Source organism: Styela clava, chromosome 11 (genome assembly GCF_964204865.1).
Source record: "Styela clava chromosome 11, kaStyClav1.hap1.2, whole genome shotgun sequence".
Taxonomy (NCBI): Eukaryota; Metazoa; Chordata; class Ascidiacea; order Stolidobranchia; family Styelidae; genus Styela; species Styela clava.
In genome coordinates this window covers 19,778,708-19,803,545 of record NC_135260.1, presented here as the reverse complement: position 1 = coordinate 19,803,545, position 24,838 = coordinate 19,778,708, and the positions used below count along the sequence as shown (strand labels likewise).

The window sequence follows — 24,838 nt, the reverse complement described above, 5'->3', positions numbered from 1 at the left end:
AGGGTCGAACAGCTGGCAAAAAACTGATGACATCATAAAATCTTTCATTGCTGACTTGGATGATGATGAAAATCCATTCCAAAACATAAGATCGGATACTATGTGAAGACAAAACAGGTGATATTGAAGATGCTTGTTTTGAACGATTGTATACGTGATTACAAGATTCTTTACAAGTCCAAATCTGAAAAAGTAGCCTATTATCTCATTGATGCTGATTCGTTAATTATTCGAGTAATCAACAGTTCGGAAATCCTGGTATTGTTTCACCCCTCCATGAATGAGATGAAAGAAATTCACGACGTTGAAGGTTGAACTATTGATGAAGTTTTTGGAATATATATATATATAAAGAAAAAGTAGAGAATATGAGGAAACAATTCGAACCTTACCGAAAAATGCTCGTAAACATTTAGCTTGAGGTAGGTTTCTGAATAGTTCATTCACTCTGTAGTGAATCCCAAAACAAATTATATAGTAAAAAATTTGATTTCCTTTTCTAACTTCATAATTTCTAACAAGAAAATGAACGGGGAAAATATAAAATAAAACAAAAAATGCATATATTAGAATTTTCATTAAGATAGAAATTTCTCAGGTTTTTGAAAACCGTTGTCTTGTCACGCAAACAAAAAATGTGAAATACAACGAACAAAACAATATGTAACGGTCCTATGAATTTAATTGTGAATTTTTCCATCGGTTTTTACTTTTAAATTGATTGAAATTAAAACAGCCATTGGCAACTTGATGCAGTAAATTCAAGCAAAATTGTATTTGAAATGTATCTCGATGTACCGAAACTGTTTTCAAGTCACTGTTGCTTTCATTTTATATTGATAAAAATATTAAGGTGGCAAATTTTGTTGACGTCATAGCACAAAAAAACGAATCCCATAGAGCTCCCAGAAATGTTTGAAATAAATAAAAGTGATAGGCTTTTAGCGAAAAAGTCAAAATTTACCTACTGGGAATTTCAAAGCAATTGGTCCAGCAATCAAAGGAAAAAGCGACTTATTCATAACGACAAAATGTCTTGTTGTTTATGACAAGACATAGAATTTTATCGTTATGAAAAAGTCGCTTTTCTCTTTGAATCCTGGACCAATTGCTTTAAAATTCTCAGTAGGTAACGGGTAATTCAGTAGGTAATGACTATGACAACAAGCACAACAACCTAATAACAAAACGATCCATAGGTTCACTACGTGACGAATAATAATATTATATTGATATATGAGACAATCTTTCATATAATACATTTGCGTGTGTGAAGCTAACATTCTATTACTAAAGGATTTGTTTCAAGATCGATATAAGATTCTTCTTCGCACACTGGATCTATTACAAACCTTTTATCGTCCAATAACTTTGTGTTTTGGGAAATATTTTCTTCGAAATCGTGTTTAGATGTTTCAGTAGGAAAACAGTTTCCTAAAAATTTTTCCATTTCATAATTTAAGTCTTCCGAATCATTTAGGTCTTCTTGGATTCCGCTAGAAGATGATAACCTTTTCATAAGAAGAGAATCACAAGAAGATTCTTTTTGACGAGAATTTTCGAGTAAATATGAATCCAGATCAGGATCTTTATTCAATTCTATAGTGTTTAAAAAATTATCCGTTTTATCTGACGCAACGTTTAAGTCAGACAGTCTAAAGCCGCCATCTTCCATATCTATGTCAATGCTCCGAATAACATCATCTTGCCACAGTGGCTTATAAGGATGTTCTTCTGTCAAATATTCCTGCAATAATCAGAATAATTGTTAATACTAATTCGTGAAAAGGAATTCAAGTCGCCGGAAGATTTTATTGTATGGTATAGATATTGTTTATGTAAAATCAAAATAGCAACCAGACGAATTGCTCAGAAAAATCTACTTACAAAAACGAGAGAGCAATGCTCAAATATATGGACACGGGGACCAAAACGCAGTAGTATGAAATCTCTTACACTCGAAAAACTTGACCGCCAGATCGCTAAAATGCGATCGCAAAATCGCCACACGGTGCGCAATTCTGATGATGTCATCACACAAAACTTCAAAGTAAAAAATGAATCCTATCGAGATCACAGAAATTTTACAAATGAAAAAAGGAATCTCTTTATGGTGACAACAACAATCTTTAACTACTGAAAATCTCCAAGCAATTGGTCCAATAGTAGCAGAAAAAGGCGGTTTTTCACAAGAACAAGAATACTAACAACAACATAATATCAAAACGACCCATAGGTCCACTTCGTGGCCAAAATTATCAATAAATGTAAATGGATTTCGAATTTCCCGACCAAATGTAAAATGATATTTACCATATGATTTTCTATATTTGGTAGTCTTATGTCTTCATCTGACCAATTGAATTTCCGCTCGGCTTTCATCATATTATGTAATTGTGAGGTATCATTTGAATGTGTGTTACCGGTAAAGCCAGCGACATCAGCAAGATAATCTTCGCTGATGGCTTGTCGTAAACTGTGTTCATTATTTGTTTCAGTTGCTTGCACGTTTGATACATTGTATGTTACGCATTCATGCCCATGTGGTGGCAATGTCACTTTTTCATTCGAACTATTCAACACTTTAACATATCGCTTCAAACATCCAGATGAAGTACTTTCCGATCTGTTATTTGTGCTACACTCAGATGAGCTCAAACTTAACGATCGATATTCCGGGTCTCTGTCCGATTTTAGCGCCTCCCCAGCTTCGGCAACATATTGAATGTCGATGTGAGAATGTGCGGGGATTGGTTGTGGTACGTTATTCTGGTCACCATTAGTGGCTATTGAATTCGTATGTCCATCTAATAATGAAATAGTAAAATATATTAGAAATGTACTAGGTAAACGATTCGACGGAAGTGTGTGAGCTATGGATCTTTTTTAACTCAGTAAAATACTATTGATGTTCAGTCTATACACACCCGTGCTCCAGCTTGAATAAATATGCTTTGAATGTGAATTGAAAGGCAATATGCAGAGGCATACTCACTGTTAACTACCGCTTAAAAAATGCCATTTGTTCCTATCTCTTTCAAAATGAAACCTAATATAACGTGCTCAATATTACTCAAAATATTAATTTTTTCATCGACTGTTCGATATATAATAGTGGAGCTAGCGTTTGCTGTAAAGCAGTGGTTCTCAACCGCCGATCCGTGGCAACCTTGCTGCCGGTCCGCCAAATATTCCAATATCAATATATCATTAGCAGATTGCAAAATACAAAGTATTGACGACATGTCTATTAACTTTGTGATTTTTTTTTTTTAACTCTTATTGATTTGTAGTACCGGTATTCGTCTAACAATTCAACCCGGTGAGGGGTCCTCTGCCCATTTCAAGCCCTGGCCGACTAAATATTCGATAAGTCTATGACCTCATAACGGCGACTAACGTCATAACGGAGGAGTTTGATAGCACATGGTACGGTACCTGATTGAGGACTTCGCAGTTCACACGTTCCGTAATTTGAAGGTAGGCCTATTATTTAGCGAGGTTTGATAGTAAAATGGAGGCAAATAAACTGCAAAGTATTATCCAGTCCTTTCAAAAGAAACCCAGCGGTGAAAGCCAAGTGGTGTTGACAGGACAGAGACTGCTACTTCAATTTACAACATGCCCAGAAACGACCTTGCAGCAATGTTGATATGGACCACGCAAAAACAAGCAAAAAACGAAAGGGAGACTGTATTAGGCAGTATGATAAGAAGTATTTGGAGCTAGGTTTCCATTTTTCATGTGCCTAGTCTGCGCCAAAATTCAAACGACGCAATGAAACCCGCAAATCTAAGAAAAACGTGCGGAAGTCAACGCCCTACTTCGCCTTCCAGAAACTTCATTAGAACTGCGTTTAACACGTATAAGATCAAAAAAGACAGCAGCAAATTTTTTATTGAATTGAATTGTCTTCTTTTGCACCGCCTACTTTTGTCGTAATTGCATTCTTTTGATTATGTTTTGTGTTCCTGACATTTTTGGTTAATGTTGAAGGTCCGCCCGCCGGTCCGCAAAATTCGTTTTGAAATGTTACCGATCCGCGAACTGAAAATGGTTGAGAACCACTGCTCCAAAGCAACGGCCGGCAAACTGTGGGCCGCGGTCCAATCGAGGGCGACCGAGCATTTTCTAGTGGGCCTCCAATAAAATTCAGTTACACAAAAACGTTCTATAAATCTAACATTACATATATAAAAATTCCAAACAGTTTTTGTTTATATATGAAACGATCATAAATTACATTCATTTCAGCTAAACAAATAAAATGTCCATTAACAAGTTTATTACGTGGTTAAATTTAAAATTTACAACAAAGTTGTTGGACCTTGAACCCTTTTCCATTTTACTATTTGGGCCTCACTTTAAAAAACTTTTCCGGAGACTGCTCTAAAGTATTCTTATAGAGCGACTGTATATACACTCATTATGTTTTCAAAAATTTCAACCCCCAAAAAATAAAAATATTTACTCACGTGTTGATGATAATCGTTTTTGAAACATCTGATGTTCAATGCCCTCTTCTCGAATAAGTAGTGTTGAGTCAGTGTTTTTCGGCATTCTGTATTACAAGCATTTTGTCAAAATTAATTTCAGTATCCGTTGTGGTGGACCCATATTTGTAAGGCCAGTAGGATTCTCATTCACAAAAATGCGCAGATTCGAAAATATTGTAAAAATGTTCAAATATGTATATCAACCTTACCTAGTATTGACACGTGTAAAAGTTATCATATGCGGATTTTGGTCGTTGTTGGTAACATTCCCATTTTCAATGGCGGAAACCGTTTCCTCTGGATCTTCAGATCTATGGTTATCCTCCCGATGATAGTCTGAGGTCAGCGAGTTCGTCAAAGTAACGTTAGGGTTGATGCGTGGTTCAGGTATAGTTGGCCAAAAGCTTTCTTGAATCTTTTTTGTCAACTTTCCCCGATGATAATACACAAAGATTGATGCCATAATAAAAATTAAAATCGCGATGCAGACTACGATGACTGTTGTGATGTTCGTTGTGAATTTCATCGGTTCTATAACAGATACATACGCAGGTATTATTATATTTCGTTTATATATATATCAGACATCGAATCTTTCATTAATTACGCAGAAATGGCAAATAAAAATAAATCAATTGTGGTCCAACAATCGAAATTATAAGACAAATGTCTGCAATTACTTATTGATCGGTCGCGACTCGAAAATTTATTCTTAAGCAGCTTAGTTCCTAATTTATTTAAATTTCTAAAAACACAACTGAGACACTAGAAAGTTATTCTCGCACCTTTCGTTCTGCCGCCATTATATTTAATCAACGCGAGACGCTTGACAGCCCAAAACAATGACAGACTTTTACGAAACGTACTTTTTTTTTTGTTCAAATATTACATTCGAGAACGGTGAACTATATGTTTCGAGCAGAGCAAACAAAGCTGGATTTTGATTTTGGCGACGATATTTCGAAGATGTGCTTTACCTATAACTGTTGACTATTTTTTCAAATGTAGGCCAACGCAGAAAATTTACTGCCGGCGGTTTCAACAGGCGGTACAATATTCACTGCCAATACGCTGATAGCTCCAATGTATACGCATTTATGAGTGACACGATTGTCGGATCGCAGACCACATCGTCTGTTGCACGATAATGGAGCGCTGTGTATTTAAACTCAATTTTCTTGGAGTTCGAGAAATAGGACAGGATTGGGATTTACATATTTATCCCGGAGGAGAGGAAAGTTGATAAGACGGCTTAATTATATGAAGTACAACGGCCTTTCATCCGGTTATAAGCCCATGTCGGTCATGGGATTAGATTAGCCAGTTATTTGTAAATTATCAGCAGTGGGGCGAAATATAAACTCATTTTCAAAATTTTGTATCACTAGTCAAATTACATTTTTTTCGACAACGTAGAAATTTTTAAGGGCCTTATTTAAATTTTCGACGCCGTATCGGCGAACCTTACGTGGAAGATAATATATATATATATATATGGTGAACAGTCATAAAACTATTTCTTTCATTCATGTCGTACAGAAAGACATGCACGCTGTATGAAATGCATATGCGAGAGTAAACTCTGGACATCTAAAAAAACATAGCTAAAATAAGCTAAATAAAATTGAGTTACATACGCTTATACACGTTTGTTCATTATAAACTTATGTATAGCATCATATTAATAAGATAGGGGGGCATTGGGTATGCAAATACAAGTTTTTACTTTCACGAATAACGCAGTTTAAACTAATTCCACATAGCCTACCTGCCAATACGACACATTCGATATCTTCAAGTGTTGTATTCTCACTCCTGAGTTTCGTCCCATTATCAAGTTTGTTGAATGCGGCCAGAGTAAATTGCAGCGTAGTTGCATTCCTTTGTGACGACGGACATCCTATATCTACTTTTAAATTCGTCTGTTTTGTTGTGAACGTATGGAAGTTATATGCCTGTGTGGGCGGCATTGCTTCTTGTATTATTTCGTAATAAACGTCACCATTTGAGTGAAGTGGTTTGTTCCAGGTGAGTACACTTTCGGCTGATGCTGAAGAGGACATGCTCACATCATTAGGAACTTCTGGTTCTATAAAATAAATAAAACAATTTCTAAAGACCTGCCTGTGAGTCGATATAGGTCGAATGATTCATTTCGAAAACTTGGTGAAATGTTTATATATATTATATTTCCATCCCATTATCTTCTCTTTCCATTAGTAAGTTAATTAGGCAAATCTTGTAAGCGTTTTTTGTGCTTTTGGAAAGCATCATGTCGAGTAAAGATCACTTTCACGGAGACGATTTTTGCCTATATTGCTTTTGGAATATAAAAATCCTAAGAACAGAGGCTCAGGAAATAGTAGGTAGTTTCATTTCAATTTTTATTAAAAACGTAGATACTTTTATGTACAGGAACGGCTAATTCAAATATCTTTTTAGACTATAAATCGTATCTATATCCCAACAAATCTGATGCAATAACGAATTTTCTACAAAACTAAAAATAGGAAAAAAGTTCTCACTTCCAACAGCAGTTGTGACTTTAATCCTTGCCCCCGGAACTGGTACGCGGAAAGAACTTGGGCAATTAATGTCAGACAAATCTTGGTCGTTGCATACCATATACATTTCTGCCATATACTCAGTGTTGCCATGAATATGGTTCGATATTACAGTTGCTGTTTCTGAGCAAGACACCTGGTAAAAACACGGAAATTTTAGCAAGAATAGAATGTCGAGATTACCTCATAATGTCAAGTCATGGGCATAAACAGCTGTGTAACTGTCAACTGTTGATAAGTTGTTGATAAATATTGTTGCACTGGATTCGAGAGTCTCCGTTCTGAATGATATAACAAAAATTTGATTGGGTTTTACATTTTTTTATGCCGATGTGTGGTGTTACTCATACCGATAAACTTAAAAAGAATACAAGATATTCCGATTAGGACAAATCTTTCACCTATGTATCTTTGCGGGAGTGTAGTTTCGCAAATATTTGCAGTATATCGAGTATGATGTTAGCAACATACTCGAAATGCTATCCTAGTGACTCCATATAAGGTTCAAATTGAAAATGTTAGTACCTGAGTTCATCGCTCGAATTATAACCTCATTCAATTGGTTTACATCAGAAGCTATGGCTTACAATGCGAAGCAATGCCAAATTTCGGTTTGAAGCGTCAGCTTGACTCAATACCCAAACAACGGCTGAGTTTCGGCATTGTGTATCCACAATATCGTAAATTTAAGTTATTAATCAAAAAACCTTTTTTATAAACTCCGTGTTACATTTGGTCACATCGCCGCACTCGGAACCAGATGTCGGCTGATATATCAGGTACGGTTGCATATGTTCACAAATCTTCGAAGGTATAGTCGACCACATTACGCCGAATTGAAAGTTAGAGATTGTTGATAAATCGGTAGAATGAAAATGATCAATCCTATCAAGTATCCAATTATCTGGAATAAAACATTCAAAATTTTATCGGAAATATATTTTGAATATTATATATACAACTCTCCGAAGAAATGCGAATGTAAATTCACTCGCATTCAGTCAATAATAAAACAAAAGGCCATTGTACTGATATGAAAGATAAAAATGAGTATTAATTTGGAATTTTTTAGCATTGATCCTATTCTGCAGGTGGATACTACACTATTAGAGCACTGACTTGCTACAATACCTACATGCAAGAATATTTTTGCAAAAAGAAACAATAAATACCGACGGTTTTGCATTTCTTCTAGTCCGAGCCACAAAGTCGATATTCCCGGGGAAAATTCAAAACAATGAAGTTCCGTTGACAATAAAACTGTATTTGCTAAACTACCAAAACGAGTACTTCTGTAGTAAGCGAACCAAGATGGCGGACACCGGAACGTAGTATGTGTACCAGGTTAGGGTTAGGCCATAATTACAGGTACAAATACTACGGGAGTCACTTGGCTAGTCCCCGAACTCGTAATAGAACTACAATAAGGAAAATTGGAATAAAATCATGGCCTAACCCCAACCTGGTGGACATACTACGTTCCGGTGTTCGCCATCTTGATTCGCATACTACAGGAGTACCCCAAAACGCGATACAGAAATGTAGCAAGGTTTATTCTATACTTCAAACAGTCCTCATGTAGCGCACAATAACAATATCTTACTGGATATAATGTTGCTGGGATAGGATTGAGATATAATCTCATCGTGATGATTTTCCAATGTGATGCTGTACAGAAAACACGGACTCCAATCATCAATAATTGAAAAGGCACCTAATGCACAATCAACGTCTATAGTTTTTAGCATCTCAAAACCATTCCATCCGCAATTATTGATTGGATTTAAAATTTCGGTCTGATTCAAATCAGAAGATCTAGATAAAAATTTGATAAAAATAATAAATATATAACCGTATACACACTTTTTTATAAACTTAAATTTTTAGCATTTGCTAATATTGCAAACTTTGATGGGAAAATTGTTCGTTGTATGAACGAATTTATAGACGATTTTGATGTTTTTGCGTTAAAATCGAGGAAGAACTATACACACTATAATTATAATTTGTACAACATAAATCTTCTCCTTATATAAAGTCATGTTATACGTTGAGGATACGTAAATTAATGGAATTAGTTTTCACGTATGTTTATTGGATAATATCAATTCAGAGGTAATATCAAGTGTTTGAAAATATTGAATTCTAATGTTCAATTCAGACTCAGTATTTAACATAACAACACGTTTTTCTTTTTAGAGCAAGCAAAAACTGATTACCTCATTCGTATGCAAACTCTAATTACACAAGATTCAGATCTTGACGGAGGATTCCATGTGGCCAATAGATACGTTTCATTCATCTTATTGATGGTAACGTTTTTGATTGTCGGGGGAGCTGAAAAAGTTTTTCTTTTAATTATACAAAAGCTTCACGGCGTGCAAAAGGTTTTTCGTTTCAGTCAGTGTTTTCTACTTATGATTGAGAAAGAAAAAAGTACGGAAATTTTTATCGTTCATTTTGTTCATTTCCGCCCGTAAATAGAGGAATTAATTCTACAGTTCCACAACATATGGACATTCTCATAAATCGCTATTTCGCATGACCAGCGTTATGTTGACCTACCCGACAACCATCTCCCGCTAAGCAAATTTGATCTATAAAAATTCATACACGCTGGATGAGTAAACACGCATTAGCAATGTTTTGCAGTCAGTTTGTCATTGTAAAAAGAACGTAACGGCACCCTAAGCAGGGTCCAAAACACAACGTATAACTGATCGATCTGAAAAGAAATTAAATAATCGGATCTTCTTTCTCAGCGTTTAAGCGACATCGGGTTTTTATATTTCCAACCTATTCGAAATTACGACCTTGCCTTAATTTATAGCAGCGGGCTGAGTCAGCAATACAAACAAACACTTTTTACAACATAATCTTACGATAGTTATTCCCACACGTAACATCAATGCAATTTTCCCTGAATATTGCAAAACATCAACGATTGATTTATGCAATTTGATCGACTGGATGAATCTAGATCTTAGACCTCAAGTTTCAAATGATAGTATCGAGCTTGTATTTTAATTCTGGTTTGAGCTTATTGTAGTGTACTTGGAATAATTTTATATGAATTTTAATATATTTCGGGACATGATGTACCCCAGACTTCTCTTATATTACATGAGCACGGTGGCTTAATGGTTAAAGCGTTAGACTTATCTCTGGTGGTGTACATGGTAGGTAACATCTCAGGTTCAAACTCCATGGAAACCATCTAACCCGCGGAGTAAAATAAAATTGATAGATGAGGGAAAATCGAAAGATTTCTGTCTTTAATGAATATAGTATCTTCCTAGCTAGTGATGAATGCTTGTTCCGCGCGAAGGGGAGTAAATACGTCGTATAAAATATTCGGTACTCCCGTAGTGTACCAGGTTAGGCTATAGTTTTATCCCGGTTTCCTTATTTTAGTTCTATTACGAGTTCGGGGACTGTCTGGGTTAGCCAAGTGAATATACCCCCTGCCCATGGGTTTCCAGTCCCTTTACACAACTTGATGTAAAATAGGCGAACAAAATTAGTTACCTCCATGCATTCAATTTTGGAGCGCCAAATATTCAACGAAAAATAACAACGCGTTGTCGGTGCGTTGATAAGGACTTTCCTCAATATATTTGTCATTCAAATTTTATGAAAACAATATTTTTGATAGCTAATTTCGAATTGCAGCACAAAGAAAACTGATCACCAAATGCATCATTACCTTTTTCTATTCTGATGTGCATTGAATCTTCTTCAGAACAACCAACATTATTACAATGTCTGCCGCTGCAACAAATTTCACCAAAATACGTTCGGAACACAAACTGTGTTGCGTTATGAAGCTCTGATAGAACCTTTCAGTGAACGAAATAAAATGTCAGAATTTGAAGGAACAAAATAAAGTATATAAGTTTTTTTTTCAGTTTTAGTGATGGGCAAGGTTTTTGGAGAAGGGGGGCCAAAATTTTGCCCAACTGGGACTGGCGGGCCATGTATGTGGACGTAAAAAGTCACATTTTACGAACAATGCTTACAATGTAGTGGAAAACAATAGATTTCGTGCCAAAATTATAAATTAATCGCAATCTCAACAAATTCCTTGAACTATTTTTAGCTCAAACATACAAAATTTGGTTTAGTTTAGCTGTGCATCAGCATCAGGCGGGTCAGATTGAATTATTCAACGGGTCGGATATGTCCCGTGGGCCGTAGCCCATGTCAGAGTTAAAAGAACGACAAAACTGGGTAAGAGAAATGAAATATATTTTCAACAGAGCCAAGTATGAAAACACGTATCGTAGGAGAATTCAACAAGATTCATTTTTCTTTTAGTATTTTTTGAATATTCATGTACAGAATTTAAATAGGATCGAAATTTCCTAACCAGTATGTACATTATGAGAAAGGAAACAAAGGAGAATGATAAATATATAAGCGCACGAAATAGGCTGACATGAACAAATAAGTACCTCGTCATTGCTTTCGCACTTTCCACATGATATTTTATCAACGAATCCACTTTCATGTTGATTGTCGTAGGGAAGCCAAGTTATTTCCGTTGAATAATTTTTCCCGGTAAATGAAATTGTTGTTTTCGGTCGTTTGAACGTGAATTTCTTAGAAGGAACTATAAATATATGAACAGGTTTTAAAAAAATGGAACACAATCAACGATTGGTCTCGTACTGAAGGGGCGTGGTTCGTTTGCCTAACTAATAAGTGTTTTAGACCGCGCGAATGAGCCCGATAATGTAACATTCAACCTGTATTTACAACGGCGCTCCAGGAGTGTATGTACCAATATGGAGGTAACTAATTTTGTTTGCCTACTTTACATCAAGTTGTATAAAGTGACTGGAACCTATAGGCCTATATTCACTTGGCGAACACAGACAGTCCACGAACTCGTAATAGAACTAAATAACCCTAACCTGGTACATATACTACGGGATTACTTTTACAACATCAAAATGCATACATCGAACGCTAAACTTTTTAGGAGGTAAATTGAGACAAATTTAGGATTACCAAAAATTAAAATATGTGAGACTACCAATGTAGAGCGGTAACAATTCTAAGCTGCGATAACGGTAAAATTAGAGTTTTTTTAGAAAAAAAGAAAAATTAAAAATATATCAAATTCGGACCAAAATAAAATTACATTGCGAATTTTGCTTTTAGTGTCTGTAAAGTACTACAATGCAGAGTTTTTAATAATTATTTTAAAGTACAGAACGATGCTCGTATGATACTGTATAAAATTTAATTTATTGTAGTGTCTGTGCAGACGTTTTAAAAATGTTAAAAAAAAACATTAGTTCCGGACTTCCTTGTTAAAACTACCTGTAAGATCCGTCTTTATGGAAGCACTTTTACTCCAGCTACTCCAAACTCCATCAATAATAGAATGAATATTGTCAGGTTTGGCTGATACTTGAATCACATACTCAGTCGACGACTTTAAATTTTCCAAAACATATATTGTCTCAGAATTTCCATATTCGATCTGCGTGTCAAAAAAATTTAAATATCATTTATATTTCGCACACAAGCTACGCAAAACGGTGCAAAAACATAACAAATAACGCAATAGTTTTCTGTGAGTTAAAGCAAAAGATTCTATTTATTTGTATCGGTTTATTTGATTTATACTGCACCACCATTTTATGCGATACACTATCGAAATCCTAATTGAAATGTATTTCGACATTCATGTAAAAACAAAAATTTCAACAGTGTGTAAATAGGTTTGATAATCTATCGAATATGGGCAGAAATAAATTTGGTTGATCGTTATGATATGACAAACGAGATATTTAACTTTCATTTCAGTCAACACAAACTTGCCACATTTTATTGCGAAATCATGTAATAAAGTAAAGGTACGGCACCTTTCATTCATTGCCAATGTCATTGACCCCTACATAAGGCATGTTATTCTTCACTTAGTTGAACTGAACCTCACGTTCAATCAGGTACAGACAAGTATGTCACGAATTCTGCTCATTCTATACGCACTAAATGGCGTTTTGGTGACGCATAAATACACAGTGGTAATAAACATAATAATATAAAAATATCTATGGTAGTTTCGAACGGATAATAGCTAAGTTTTGTTTCAACAATAAGATCATGCAATATCCAGCAAATGCGAAATAATGGATAAAGAATAAAATTCAATACACATTTCACTAGAGAAGGGAAACCGTGGGGAACCAAAGCAGCGACGCCCAAGGTTCAAACAGCTATTTAAACATATGAGATCGAATAATATTGATTGTCGGAGTGCGGCTACTTGTACGATTTGCGTTCTCGTTGGTAATGTGGTTTGAGTCGTACTTTCAACCTGAACAACTACAATGCTAGAGCTTTGGAAGTCGAAATTTTATTGTCTCGGAGTCGGTAATAGATTTTTATTGAACCAAAATTGAGTCGTGGTTGATGAAACCTCTTGACGCTCTACGTTGTTGATTGTAAAGTTAATTACAATATTAATATAACTTGCCTTCCAATTAGGACTTGGTTGCGATAAAGAATACCGAACTCTGTAAACGTAGGCACTGATATATCCATTATTCGGTTCCTTCCACTTCACTATAATATCATTCATCTGATTGTTGACAATTTTTGATTTCAGTGACAGGTTTGTCGGAACTTTTGGTTTTACTGATATAGGAAAATAGAATTGATATTAAGTGCCGTTTCCAAATTTGTATATATATCATTTGTTACACTTGTTTTTACAAAAGTGATCATTCAAAAACTTAGAAAAGTGTTCAGTATACATTATATATAACTGGTTCTCACACTTTTCAATCCCCTTTTTTAGAATTTGTCAAGTCTCGCGCCCCACCTCAAAAATAACTAGCTGAAAATAGGCTACAAATAACAGATAATAGGGCAAAAAAATGTTTCATTTGAAAAACACGTTGAAAATACGTGGATAGAACATAAATATCCAAAATAAGGCGGGCAAGACAAATCTATGAAATATTTTTATTTTAAATTAGCTTCACGCCCCCTCAAAAAAATTTCTATGTCACCCTTGCGGGACGCGCCACATCGTTTGAGAACCACTGTTATATATAATTCAATTCTTGAATTGAACTAAATTTAACTCTAATCGAAATAACGAATTTGAAACACTCGAAAAGCATTCCGCTTAGAATAGAATTATCACAGTTCTTCGTATTGTTAGCTTATTGTTGTAATAGTTTATTTACTGTGAATTACTGCAATATAAAAATAACATATTATCAGAAAAATACTCAAATTTTTCCTTGTTTTATTCTTGTTAAATATCTATTCAAACATTTAAGTCAATTTATATGGAAAATCAAACTAATATTTTATCGTTTCTGTTTTGCTCGTTTCAAAATAATCGAATATCTACGAGATAAAATAAATTTAAAAAAATATTCTTCTCTTCGTTGTGTCACGGACAAAATAAATACACAGAGTGTACAAATATTTAATGATGGTTGTATTTTAACTTTTCGGTCTAAAAATAGATTTTTTCAATAGACACAAAGATAAAATTTATTTATTCACCGCTACTTACTGCACATTTTATTTATTTTTGGTATTTACTCATAAAAATGGTGTTGAAAATAGCTTGTCTAATTCCAGAAGGAGCTTGAACAGTACTTTAAATTTTACTCTCACAGTTTTTTACATTAAACGCAATATGTATTATTGTATGATCAGTAACTTTAAAATATATATATATTACCATGTAGCGATGGAATGACAGAATGGCTCAATGACGCTGATTTTCCAAAGTTGTTTGAAGCTTCTAATGAAATATTGTGTTTTTCAAACCGATTTTCAACATCGACTTTGCAACATACATCAGAATTGTCAGTTTTCAAGCAATTTACGACTTTCAATAAGTCTCCATGCCTGAAAAATTTGTATTTACCAAAGTTTCACATCATGACCAATAACATTTTAAGAAATGATAACCAAACAACCCCACAAAGAGATAAAATAATGATAAAATGATGCATTTCTGAGATTATTGTAAACTTTTCAATCTATGATTTCTATATTGTCTGAGGAAGTCTGACCTTGGTCAGACGAAACGTTAAAGAAAAACATTAGTGTTAGTGTGCAGCAGGACTCATGAATTGCATATTATGGTATTTTTATTCCTGCACAGCATCCTTGCAATATACGCATACGGATCCACTAGCGCAAAGGCATTGAGGAAGGATTGGGAGTAACCTCTACTGATAGTTATATGATTTCTAGTCAGTTTTTTTCAAATAGCGCAGTAAAAAAAAGAAAACGACATTTTAAATTTTTGTACTTATATATACATATCTAATCTTGTGCGTATGGATGTAAAAATATGAATAAAGAAAACCTGAAACTAATCGTTGGGTAATACAAATAACAACAATAAAAGCAGTGTAAACCGCTTGCTCATGAAGTACGGATCTGTATATGTAATGAAACTTTCGATCTTACATCTGATATTTCATTTGAAAGTTAGTTTCAATAAATGTTTGCTTTCCTGGATTCCAACAACACGTCATCAAATCATCATCCCATTTGAAAATGCAATGGTTTTCTGCCAATTGTGGTTCTTCAGGAGGATCTAAATGATTTTATATATATCTTATTCAAACGTCAAATTCGAACAAATATCTTCCATATGAATCATACACTTGCTTCGCTCTTTTTGTATTTTACGTTATTATGGGACTAAGTTGAATGGTTTAAAAATGAGAGTAACGTACAAGTATATGGACAGGCAGGTACAGTACCAGCAAATCGATGTGAAGCGAGTGCTTGCTTGAATCCGTTGTCGGAAAATCGAAGTGGTGAATGTGAACAATGGGCGCAGGAATCAAATGGAATTAAAAAAAAAGATACTTGAAAATATATAAGTAAGTCCACCTTGTGCCTAGAAAGTATCGGACGATAAGGAGGTAGTAACACAGTACCATCATATTTTGCAACCTACTGTCAACCCAAAAATCAACCTTGATTCGAATTCGTCATTTTTGAGTAGCTCAAAACCAAAAGCTTCAAAAACCAGGCACATTGAATACCAGCAATAATTTTTAGATGATTGTGTTACAAACTCTACTGTATAGTATAAATGGAAAAACAAATTTGATTTCTAAAATATTTCCTCTTGTCTTTTTATTGAAATATATCTATAAATAAAAATTGAATTTTGCAGGACTCACATCCAACTATCAATCTTGTTTTTCCAATAACAGTTTCTTTCCATTTTGTCTTCACATAACACGCATATATTCCTGCATCAGTTGAAGATAGCTTTTCAATTGTAAGTGCAGAAAAAACATTTTTGCCCAAGCATTCCTTTGGCCTTTTTTGTGATTCAGAGCAGTTTGTGATTAAAATATGAGCATTCTGATGCAAAGGAATCCATGATTTTTCCGACTTTGGCTGCAATATGAATATCAAATTGATTATTTCATTTATATATATATATATCGTCACGCTAATAACCGAATTGCGTAAGTCATTTTTAGCAGTTTTGAGAAAAACGTAAAAAACTTCCTAATGATATTGTTATGCCATTGAGAGTCAATAATTTTCCATGGTTCAATTTTTGGATCATAGCCGGATTTAAGATAATTTGTATGACGCAGTTAAGTCACGTCATAATGGCGCACTGTGACTTAGGCAGATATGTGTCTATGACTTGGGGACATACGCAATTTTGAAACTTTATTATATGCACCAGTCCTGAAAACTTCACCTTTTCAAAAACGAATGTAATTTTCAGTATCTACAATGTCGAATCCCCAAAATAGCTAATCAGTTTCAATTACATTATTTTTTACGTTCAAAAATATATATTTCAATAATATAACACGTTCTGCACACCCACCGAAATAAGACTAAGATTAAATATAAAGAATAAAACAGCAATGCACCCAATATAAAAGCCAACCAAGGTGAATTGGACTCGGACAGTGAATATCACAAGTACATGCTTTTCTATACTGTAGTATAAATTCAAACTAATACGCGCTAAGCTAGAATCCGAGATTCAAAAACTCGAAAATACCTCGCTGAGGTTATTTTGCCTTTGTGACGTCACAATAGTCCTGCGGTAAAATGATAATTCATTATGACGAAACAATTGGACAAATGTGCACGTCATACTAAATCTCAATTTTTATGGGTTTCGGAATTCTTAAAATAAAACAACAGTCAGTTAACAGTCAGGTGCGCAGCATTACATAAATACCTAATTTATAAAAAACTCAAAATCGCCCAAATGACTTACGCAATTCGGTTATTAGCGTGACGATTATGTTATCATTTTGTCATAAAATTGCGCATAATTTCGGGCTGTGCAGTCAGAGAAGGATTTGTCCCACTCCAGACTCATGGAATTTGGAACTTTCGGCTCTGGTTCTAGGACATATATATATATATATATATATATATAACTCTATTACGGTAGTTAAACGGACCTGCCATAATTGCAGTACTTAAGCGGACGTCGTTCCTGTGCCCGTATCATTGTTTTTAAATACGTGCTTGGAGAGCGCGAGAGCCGTTGACAACTACGCAGAAAAAGAGTCAACACAATCCTCTCGATAACAGATATAAAATTTTTGTCCGCTTAATTTGTCCACTTAATTCAGACCACCAAATGTTTTAGCCTATTTCGGCACTAAGCCGGACCCCTCTTATATGTCGCCCTGGATGTCTACATAAATGATGTTGCTTTTATTTTAATACGCATTTTAAAGCGTATGACCTCGCTTTAATTTCCGATGGATTCGAACCATCTAGCAATACTTATCACAAAAAATAGCATTTCTTTTTTCAATGTCCAGTCTTTCGTGCAAGGGAGATGCACTGTGTTTGGTGTTGGAAATAATCTTCCATATCAAAAAATACTCGGAATGCAACGTGATGGTAGACAAATCGAAACAAATTGATCCAAACGTGTTATATATTTGAAACTGAGAAATACACAGAGCATATCACAAATGTTCGCCTATTCCAACCCTATGGTGCAACATATAGATTAAACAGATGCTATGTTGTAAGTGTCAAGATATCAATACCAAGTCAAAATTATGGCATTCCAATAATATTGATAAACATTGCGAAAAATATACCTCAAAAACCCGCATATCTATATGGCTATAAGCGTGACATATATTTGAAAAACAAAATTTTGAAATGCCATACATAGGGAGAAACAATACACAAAATATTTTTCAAACGTATCACCAATCTGATTGCTAAAGTGTGAAATATTATTTTAAAAAGGAAGTGTGGTATATAATAGTAAAATAAAATATGAAAGTGCTAATTATTTTGAGAAACAATAAAAGAAAATTATATATACGCAGAAGGTAATCGCAGAATGAAATTCGGAAATGCCAATAATATTGAAAAAATATCACACAAACTTTATCTCAAATGTCCCCCCATCCGGCCTTTTAAGTTATACAAATAATTGTAAATGGAAATTCTGGTATGTCATTAATGAAGACAAACATCACACAAATTGGATTTCAAATGTTCATCTATCCGGTCACTCAAATGTGGCACGTAATTGAAAAATGGACACCAGCCCTATTGAGAAACATTACACAAAATATATCTCAAATGTCAACTTATCCGACCACCTAAGGGTGGCATAGAACAATTGAAAAAAAAGTCTTAAATCATATTGAGAAACATCACACAAAATATATCTCAAATGTCCACCTATTCGGCCATTTAAGTGTGGCATACAACAATTAAAATAAAAACTCTGAAATCATATCGAGATACATTACACAAAGTATATCTCAAACGTCCACCTAAGTGTGGTATTGAACATTAAAATGAAAATTCTGAAATCATATTGAGAAACATTACACGAAGTATATCTCAAATGTCCACCTAACCGGCCACCTAAGTGTGGCATACAGGAATTGAGATAAAAATTCTGAAATCATATTGAGAAACATCACACAAAATATATCTCAAATGTCCACCTATTCGGACATTTAAGTGTGGCATACAACAACTAAAATAAAAACTCTGAAATCATATCGAGATACAATACACAAAGTATATCTCAAACGTCCACCTATCCGGCCACCTAAGTGTGGCATTAAACATTAAAATGAAAATTCTGAAATCACATTGAGAAACATTACACGAAGTATATCTCAAATGTCCACCTATCCGGCCACCTAAGTGTGGCATACAAGAATTGAGATGAAAATTCTGAAATCATATTGAGAAACATTACAAGAAATATATCTCAAATGTCCACCTATCCGGCCACCTAAGTGTGGCATACAAGATTTGAAATGAAAATTCTGAAATTATATTGAGAAATATTACACAAAGTTTATCTCAAATGTCCACCTATCCGGCCACCTAAGTGTGGCATACAAGATTTGAAATGAAAATTCTGAAATTATATTGAGAAATATTACACAAAGTATATCTCAAATGTCCACCTATCCGGCCACCTAAGTGTGGCATACAAGAATTGAAATGAAAATTCTGAAATCATATTGAGAAATATTACACAAAGTATATCTCAAATGTCCAACTATCCGGCCACCTAAGTGTGGCATACAAGAATTAAAATGAAAATTCTGAAATTACACAAAGTATATCTCAAATGTCCACCTATCCGGCCACCTAAGTGTGGCATACAAGAATTAAAATGAAAATTCTGGAATCATATTGAGAAACATTACACAAAGTATATCTCAAATGTCCACCTATTTGACCATCTAAGTGTGGCTGGCATACAAGATTTGAAATGAAAATTCTGAAATTATATTGAGAAATATTACACAAAGTATATCTCAAATGTCCACCTATCCGACTACCTAAGTGTGGCATAAAACAATTACAATGAAAGCTCTGAAATCATATTGAGAAACATTACACAAAGTATATCTCAAATGTCCACCTATCCGACCATCTAAGTGTGGCATATAAGATTTGAAATGAAAATTCTGAAATTATATTGAGAAATAATACACAAAGTTTATCTCAAATGTCCACCTATCCGACCATCTAAGTGTGGCATACAAGATTTGAAATGAAAATTCTGAAATTATATTGAGAAATATTACACAAAGTTTATCTCAAATGTCCACCTATCCGACCACCTAAGTGGGGCATACAAAAATTGAAATGAAAATTCTGAAATAATACAAAATATATATCTCAAATGTCCGCATATCCGACCACCTAAGTGTGGCATACAACTATTGAAACAAAATTCTGGAATCGTATTGAGAAATCTTACACAAAATATATCTCACACACTTATTAAGTGTGTGAAATTTAACTGAAATACGGAATTTCGAATACTAATCATATTTTAATGTTGTGGAAAATTGCTAAAATTTATCTCTAATGTTCACCTATCCGATAACTTGAGAGTGACAAATATTATAAAACAAAATTTTGAAACCATATTGAAAAACAAAACAGAAAATAAATCGCGAATCGTCATCTACTCAGCTACGTAAGTGTGTCATGTAAATGCAAAATGATATTTTGGAATGGCAATAATATTGAGAAGCATTCAAAAAAAATTTCAACCATCCGACCATTTCAGAAGGTATGTAATTAAAACACGAAATTCTGAAAAAAATATCGAGAAACATTACACACAACATATCTCAAATGTTCAATAAAGTGACGTTTTCAGTGGGGCCTATATATATAATGCAAAACGAAATTTTGCCATGTCAACTAAAATGAGAAACATTACACCAATTATAACTCAAATGTCTACTTATCAGGACGCCTAAGTATAGCAGTGATTATACAGTCAACTATACAAGCGATCAAAATGAAATTATTGAACCTCTATATCAATTTAGAATCTTTGCACAATTTATTTAAAATTTTTGCACCAACTCGGAATACAAAAACAAGATTGTTATTTTGAATTTATAATTAAATAGTAAAAATGTATGCTAAGTATGTATACGAATGTGGATATGCCCACTGGATTAAGTTGTTGAGTAGAGACATAATTATGCTCACTGCCGGTTCATCTTTATGAATTATACAGAGATGTCTTAAAGCTTTACAATAAACTTCTCGCAAGATATACAAAGCCGTGCAATTATTTTTCTTTTCGTCGTTTCTTTTCTGGTTCGCGTTTGTTTAGAAGCTTTTTTTTTGAATTGATTTACAGCCTTTTTCTTTTCCATATATATGGTTTTCTTTGAAATCACTTACATTGCTTATTGAAAGTGATTCTGAAGATGGTGCGGTATAGTCTGTTGACTTATCTGAAACTTTGGTCAAAAATACATGCATAAGTCACAAAACATCATCACAGTGTTTTAGTCCAATTCATAATTACGCTACTCTTGATTGATCGAACAAACGAAATGTTTGAAACTGGGAATTGCATTATTACTCAAATAAACCAGAGTTTCTAAACGGTGCACTACAATTATTCGTAGATAGCTGCGCTATTTGTGATGGGCTACAAGTGATATTATGATTTGATTTATTACCATTCATTGGTATCAATTTAAGATACCGTATTTAATAAAAAACAAGCATAGCAAACTCATTTAGTCACCTCCTGGCACAGCTTTCTCTGAATCACTACCCGCATTTCCGTCTGCCAAGTTCTGAAACGTGGGCCATCCCGTTGGAGAGTCACCAACATGTGAACAAAAAATACAGCCCAGTAAATAACTAGATGAAGATGGTAAAATAACACAGGGATATGTGCCAAATCCCAAATAAAATTGCTAGCAATGCAATTCTTCAAAACTGTTTTCCGAAGATAAAATATTCTAATCTAATATGAAGCGGTGTATTAGATATTTTTATTTACACCAAACTATACAAACATATACTGAGTGGCGTCAACCACTCGCTTCTCGTATATCCTTCTGTTTCGAGAAAAAATTGAATTCATTGAATTTTCACAATCTTCGTTTGTATTTTCATCTGGATTTAGAAATCCTTCTGAATTACACACTCTTACAAACGCAAACCCAGTCGTGGCATTATTTTGATGGTCAGATCAGGACTACGACCAGTAAAAGCATAACAGTATCAGTAGTCTATATTTTGATAATCTGGATTACGTGAAAAATCTCAACACCAAAAATATAGTAACCCTAATATTAAAAATCGTTATGACTAATCACCTTATCCGATGAGTGATGATTTCCAGCAGCATTCCTCGTGACCATGAAAACCTTGTTTCAAGTTATTATGACTCGACTCCAACTCACTGGGTAACTAATAACACCTGACACAAAAGACTTGGATCTCTTCTCCAAACACAACTGTTCTATTTTATCTAAATTTCTGCAATCACGCACTCATGAAGATCCCAATCCCCTCACGGCGTCCAGATTACATGCGAACAAAACGGCAAACGTGGTAAAGTTCTCGGCGAACCCGACAGTTTTACATTTGCGTCACAAAGCCTCTTTAGTACGGAGTTGTGAATTGAGGTCCTTTTCAGTTTATTGAGATTATATTGCAAAAAACAGAACGGACGATCTTCATGTTCTGCCTGGTTATTGTATCAAAATTATCAAACCTATTCTCCAAAAATCGTAAAAACATATACCGAAAAATTAAAAGATTTTTGCATAAACAAAATGTCCACTTAATGTACGAAAATTAAACCCGTTGATTATAAACCAGCAGAACCATTGTCCCCTTAAAGTTGGCGAAAATGTGCAGATATTTGAAAAATATTAAAGGAACATATTATTTTTAATACTGTTTTATGAGAGAAAAAGAGATTTCAGCAAAATATCGCAAAACGTTTTAATTACGGAACGTGGAATAATTAAGCGGACAGGAAAATGTCTACCCAATTTTTCCGTCTACATAACTGTCGCTTTTTTAGCGCGGTATGTCTACTTAACTACCGTATTAGATATATATATATATATATAATATATATTTGATGAAACGACACCTGCTACGATTTCAATACCAGCGAATAACAGCAAATACAGAGCAAGGCTCCACAACCTCAAGTTGGATTACTTTTTATGAGCGTCAGACTTGGATGTAAAAAACATTTCACATTTGATTCGCCGACCTATATCAAAGGGGCCGAAATCCCCCCCACACTAAGGAAACACCAAGCTTATATGTGTGTGTGTTCTTAAGCCATCACGGATATTCTTGTTATCACTCAATAATATCTCTATTTGCTTTTGCAAAACGCTTCACAGTCAGTACAAAAGCAATATATATATACTTCAATTCGTACTTGTGTGCTTCTATTTGCTACGGTTTTAGTGGGCAAAAAGTAAGAAATGAACAACGCCTTGAGACTAAAATAATGAGATACACTTCGTTAGACGTCAACTGTGATTGGAATCACGCGACTCCATCACGCAATATTTCCATTGTGCAAACAATAATGTGTTAACCTATGCTCAGATATTCTCTTTTGTAGCAATGAACTTTGCTCTTTCCAGCATTCCGGAACAATTTTTGAGCATGTCGATGGCCATATAGTGCGTTATAAGTACCAATAAATGGTAATTTTCATGCGGTTCTTACGAAATTGAGATATGGCCAGTCAGTCATAGGTCATAGAGTGGATAATAAGGATAATTATATATATAGGTCTATACACTAATCATACCACTGCACGGTGTTTAATAGCACGCATACATTTTAATTGAAAACCTAATATATACATAAGTTTCGACTGATACTTGTTCCAAAAAATATAATTTATGTTTTCTTATCAATAATCCTCCTATTATTCAAGTTTTGCCTTATTATTCTGCAAATGCATGTTACCTTTTTCTTCCAAGCAACAACGATATTGTTTTGTGGAATGCTCACGTAAAAGTCATCTTGGCAGGTGAGAGAGATAGTTTTTCCAGCTTCGCCAACTTGAGTTGGAAGTGTGTAATTCTTCGAACTTTTGTAGTTCGTGAAGACGTTTGCTTCAATGATACTCCAATGTGTAAGAAGTATTACAATTTTCAGCATAAGTCTACAATATCTTATAGATACCATTTCTCATAGTAACAGCTTTTGTACCAACTTAGGTTCGACTCGTTTTACTCAGTCGCTACCACCATGTTCGACGATGTAGACTCATAAAATCGATTACTGGGGAAAGCATCAGGGTAATGTTTAACTCGACCCGTCATCAAATCGAGTAAACACGGAATCGACGTAACGAAATAGGCTATCCCGTAAAACGTCAGCAAGTGGGTTTTGTATATATCAATAACAATACTCAGAATAAACTGTAATTTTTAGTTACATAAGCAAAACTCGATATGAATGGTGAATATGTTCCCGACATCTGAAAACTGCCTATGTTCAATAAAATTGCTTCCAACTGGGTTAACTATTAAAAGAACTAACTGTCCTTTTCTGTCTGAAGATGTGTTTACCTTTGGTAAATATTATTGCTCATTCTTGATGAGTCTTTTCTACGTCTACCGCCGCAATTAAGGGAGCGAGTTACAATAAAGGTCTGACATATGACGCATCCGTGTCGTCAATTCATTGATACCAAGTGACGTTTTTTTTAATATATATCGATATTTCCATCGCCTATGTATGTCTGAATTTTTCTCCATGGAACAAAAATTCCAGCGACAAAATATGGATTTAATGTTAAGAAAATTATACGGATATTCTCGTTATAGCTCAATAACATCTATTGTATTTTACTACTTGCATTGTGAAGAGAATGATGCTTAGTTTCGATGACCAAACCGGAAGGAATCGGTCCCTACAAACTACAATACAGTGGTACCCATCCTGGGTCCGATGGAGCTGTTCCAGGGGTTCGAA

The 24,838-nt window shown here is 34.4% G+C and overlaps 1 protein-coding gene across 1 annotated transcript; it reads right to left on the bottom strand.

Moving 5' to 3' along the window:
* Positions 1-503: 503 nt before the first annotated feature.
* On the bottom strand, positions 504-24,429 carry LOC120347844 (uncharacterized). Its single transcript, XM_078117912.1, has 17 exons — positions 23,825-24,429; positions 16,246-16,468; positions 15,518-15,647; positions 14,778-14,947; positions 13,551-13,711; positions 12,389-12,551; positions 11,515-11,672; positions 10,767-10,899; positions 9,280-9,397; positions 8,664-8,875; positions 7,768-7,964; positions 7,022-7,196; positions 6,265-6,585; positions 4,706-5,027; positions 4,476-4,561; positions 2,314-2,807; positions 504-1,747 (listed from the first exon to the last, which is right to left on the bottom strand). Exons 1-17 carry the CDS (start codon positions 24,044-24,046, stop codon positions 1,277-1,279), a joined length of 3,756 nt encoding a protein of 1,251 aa, XP_077974038.1. The 5' UTR covers positions 24,047-24,429; the 3' UTR covers positions 504-1,276.
* Between the last annotated feature and the right edge of the window lie 409 nt (positions 24,430-24,838).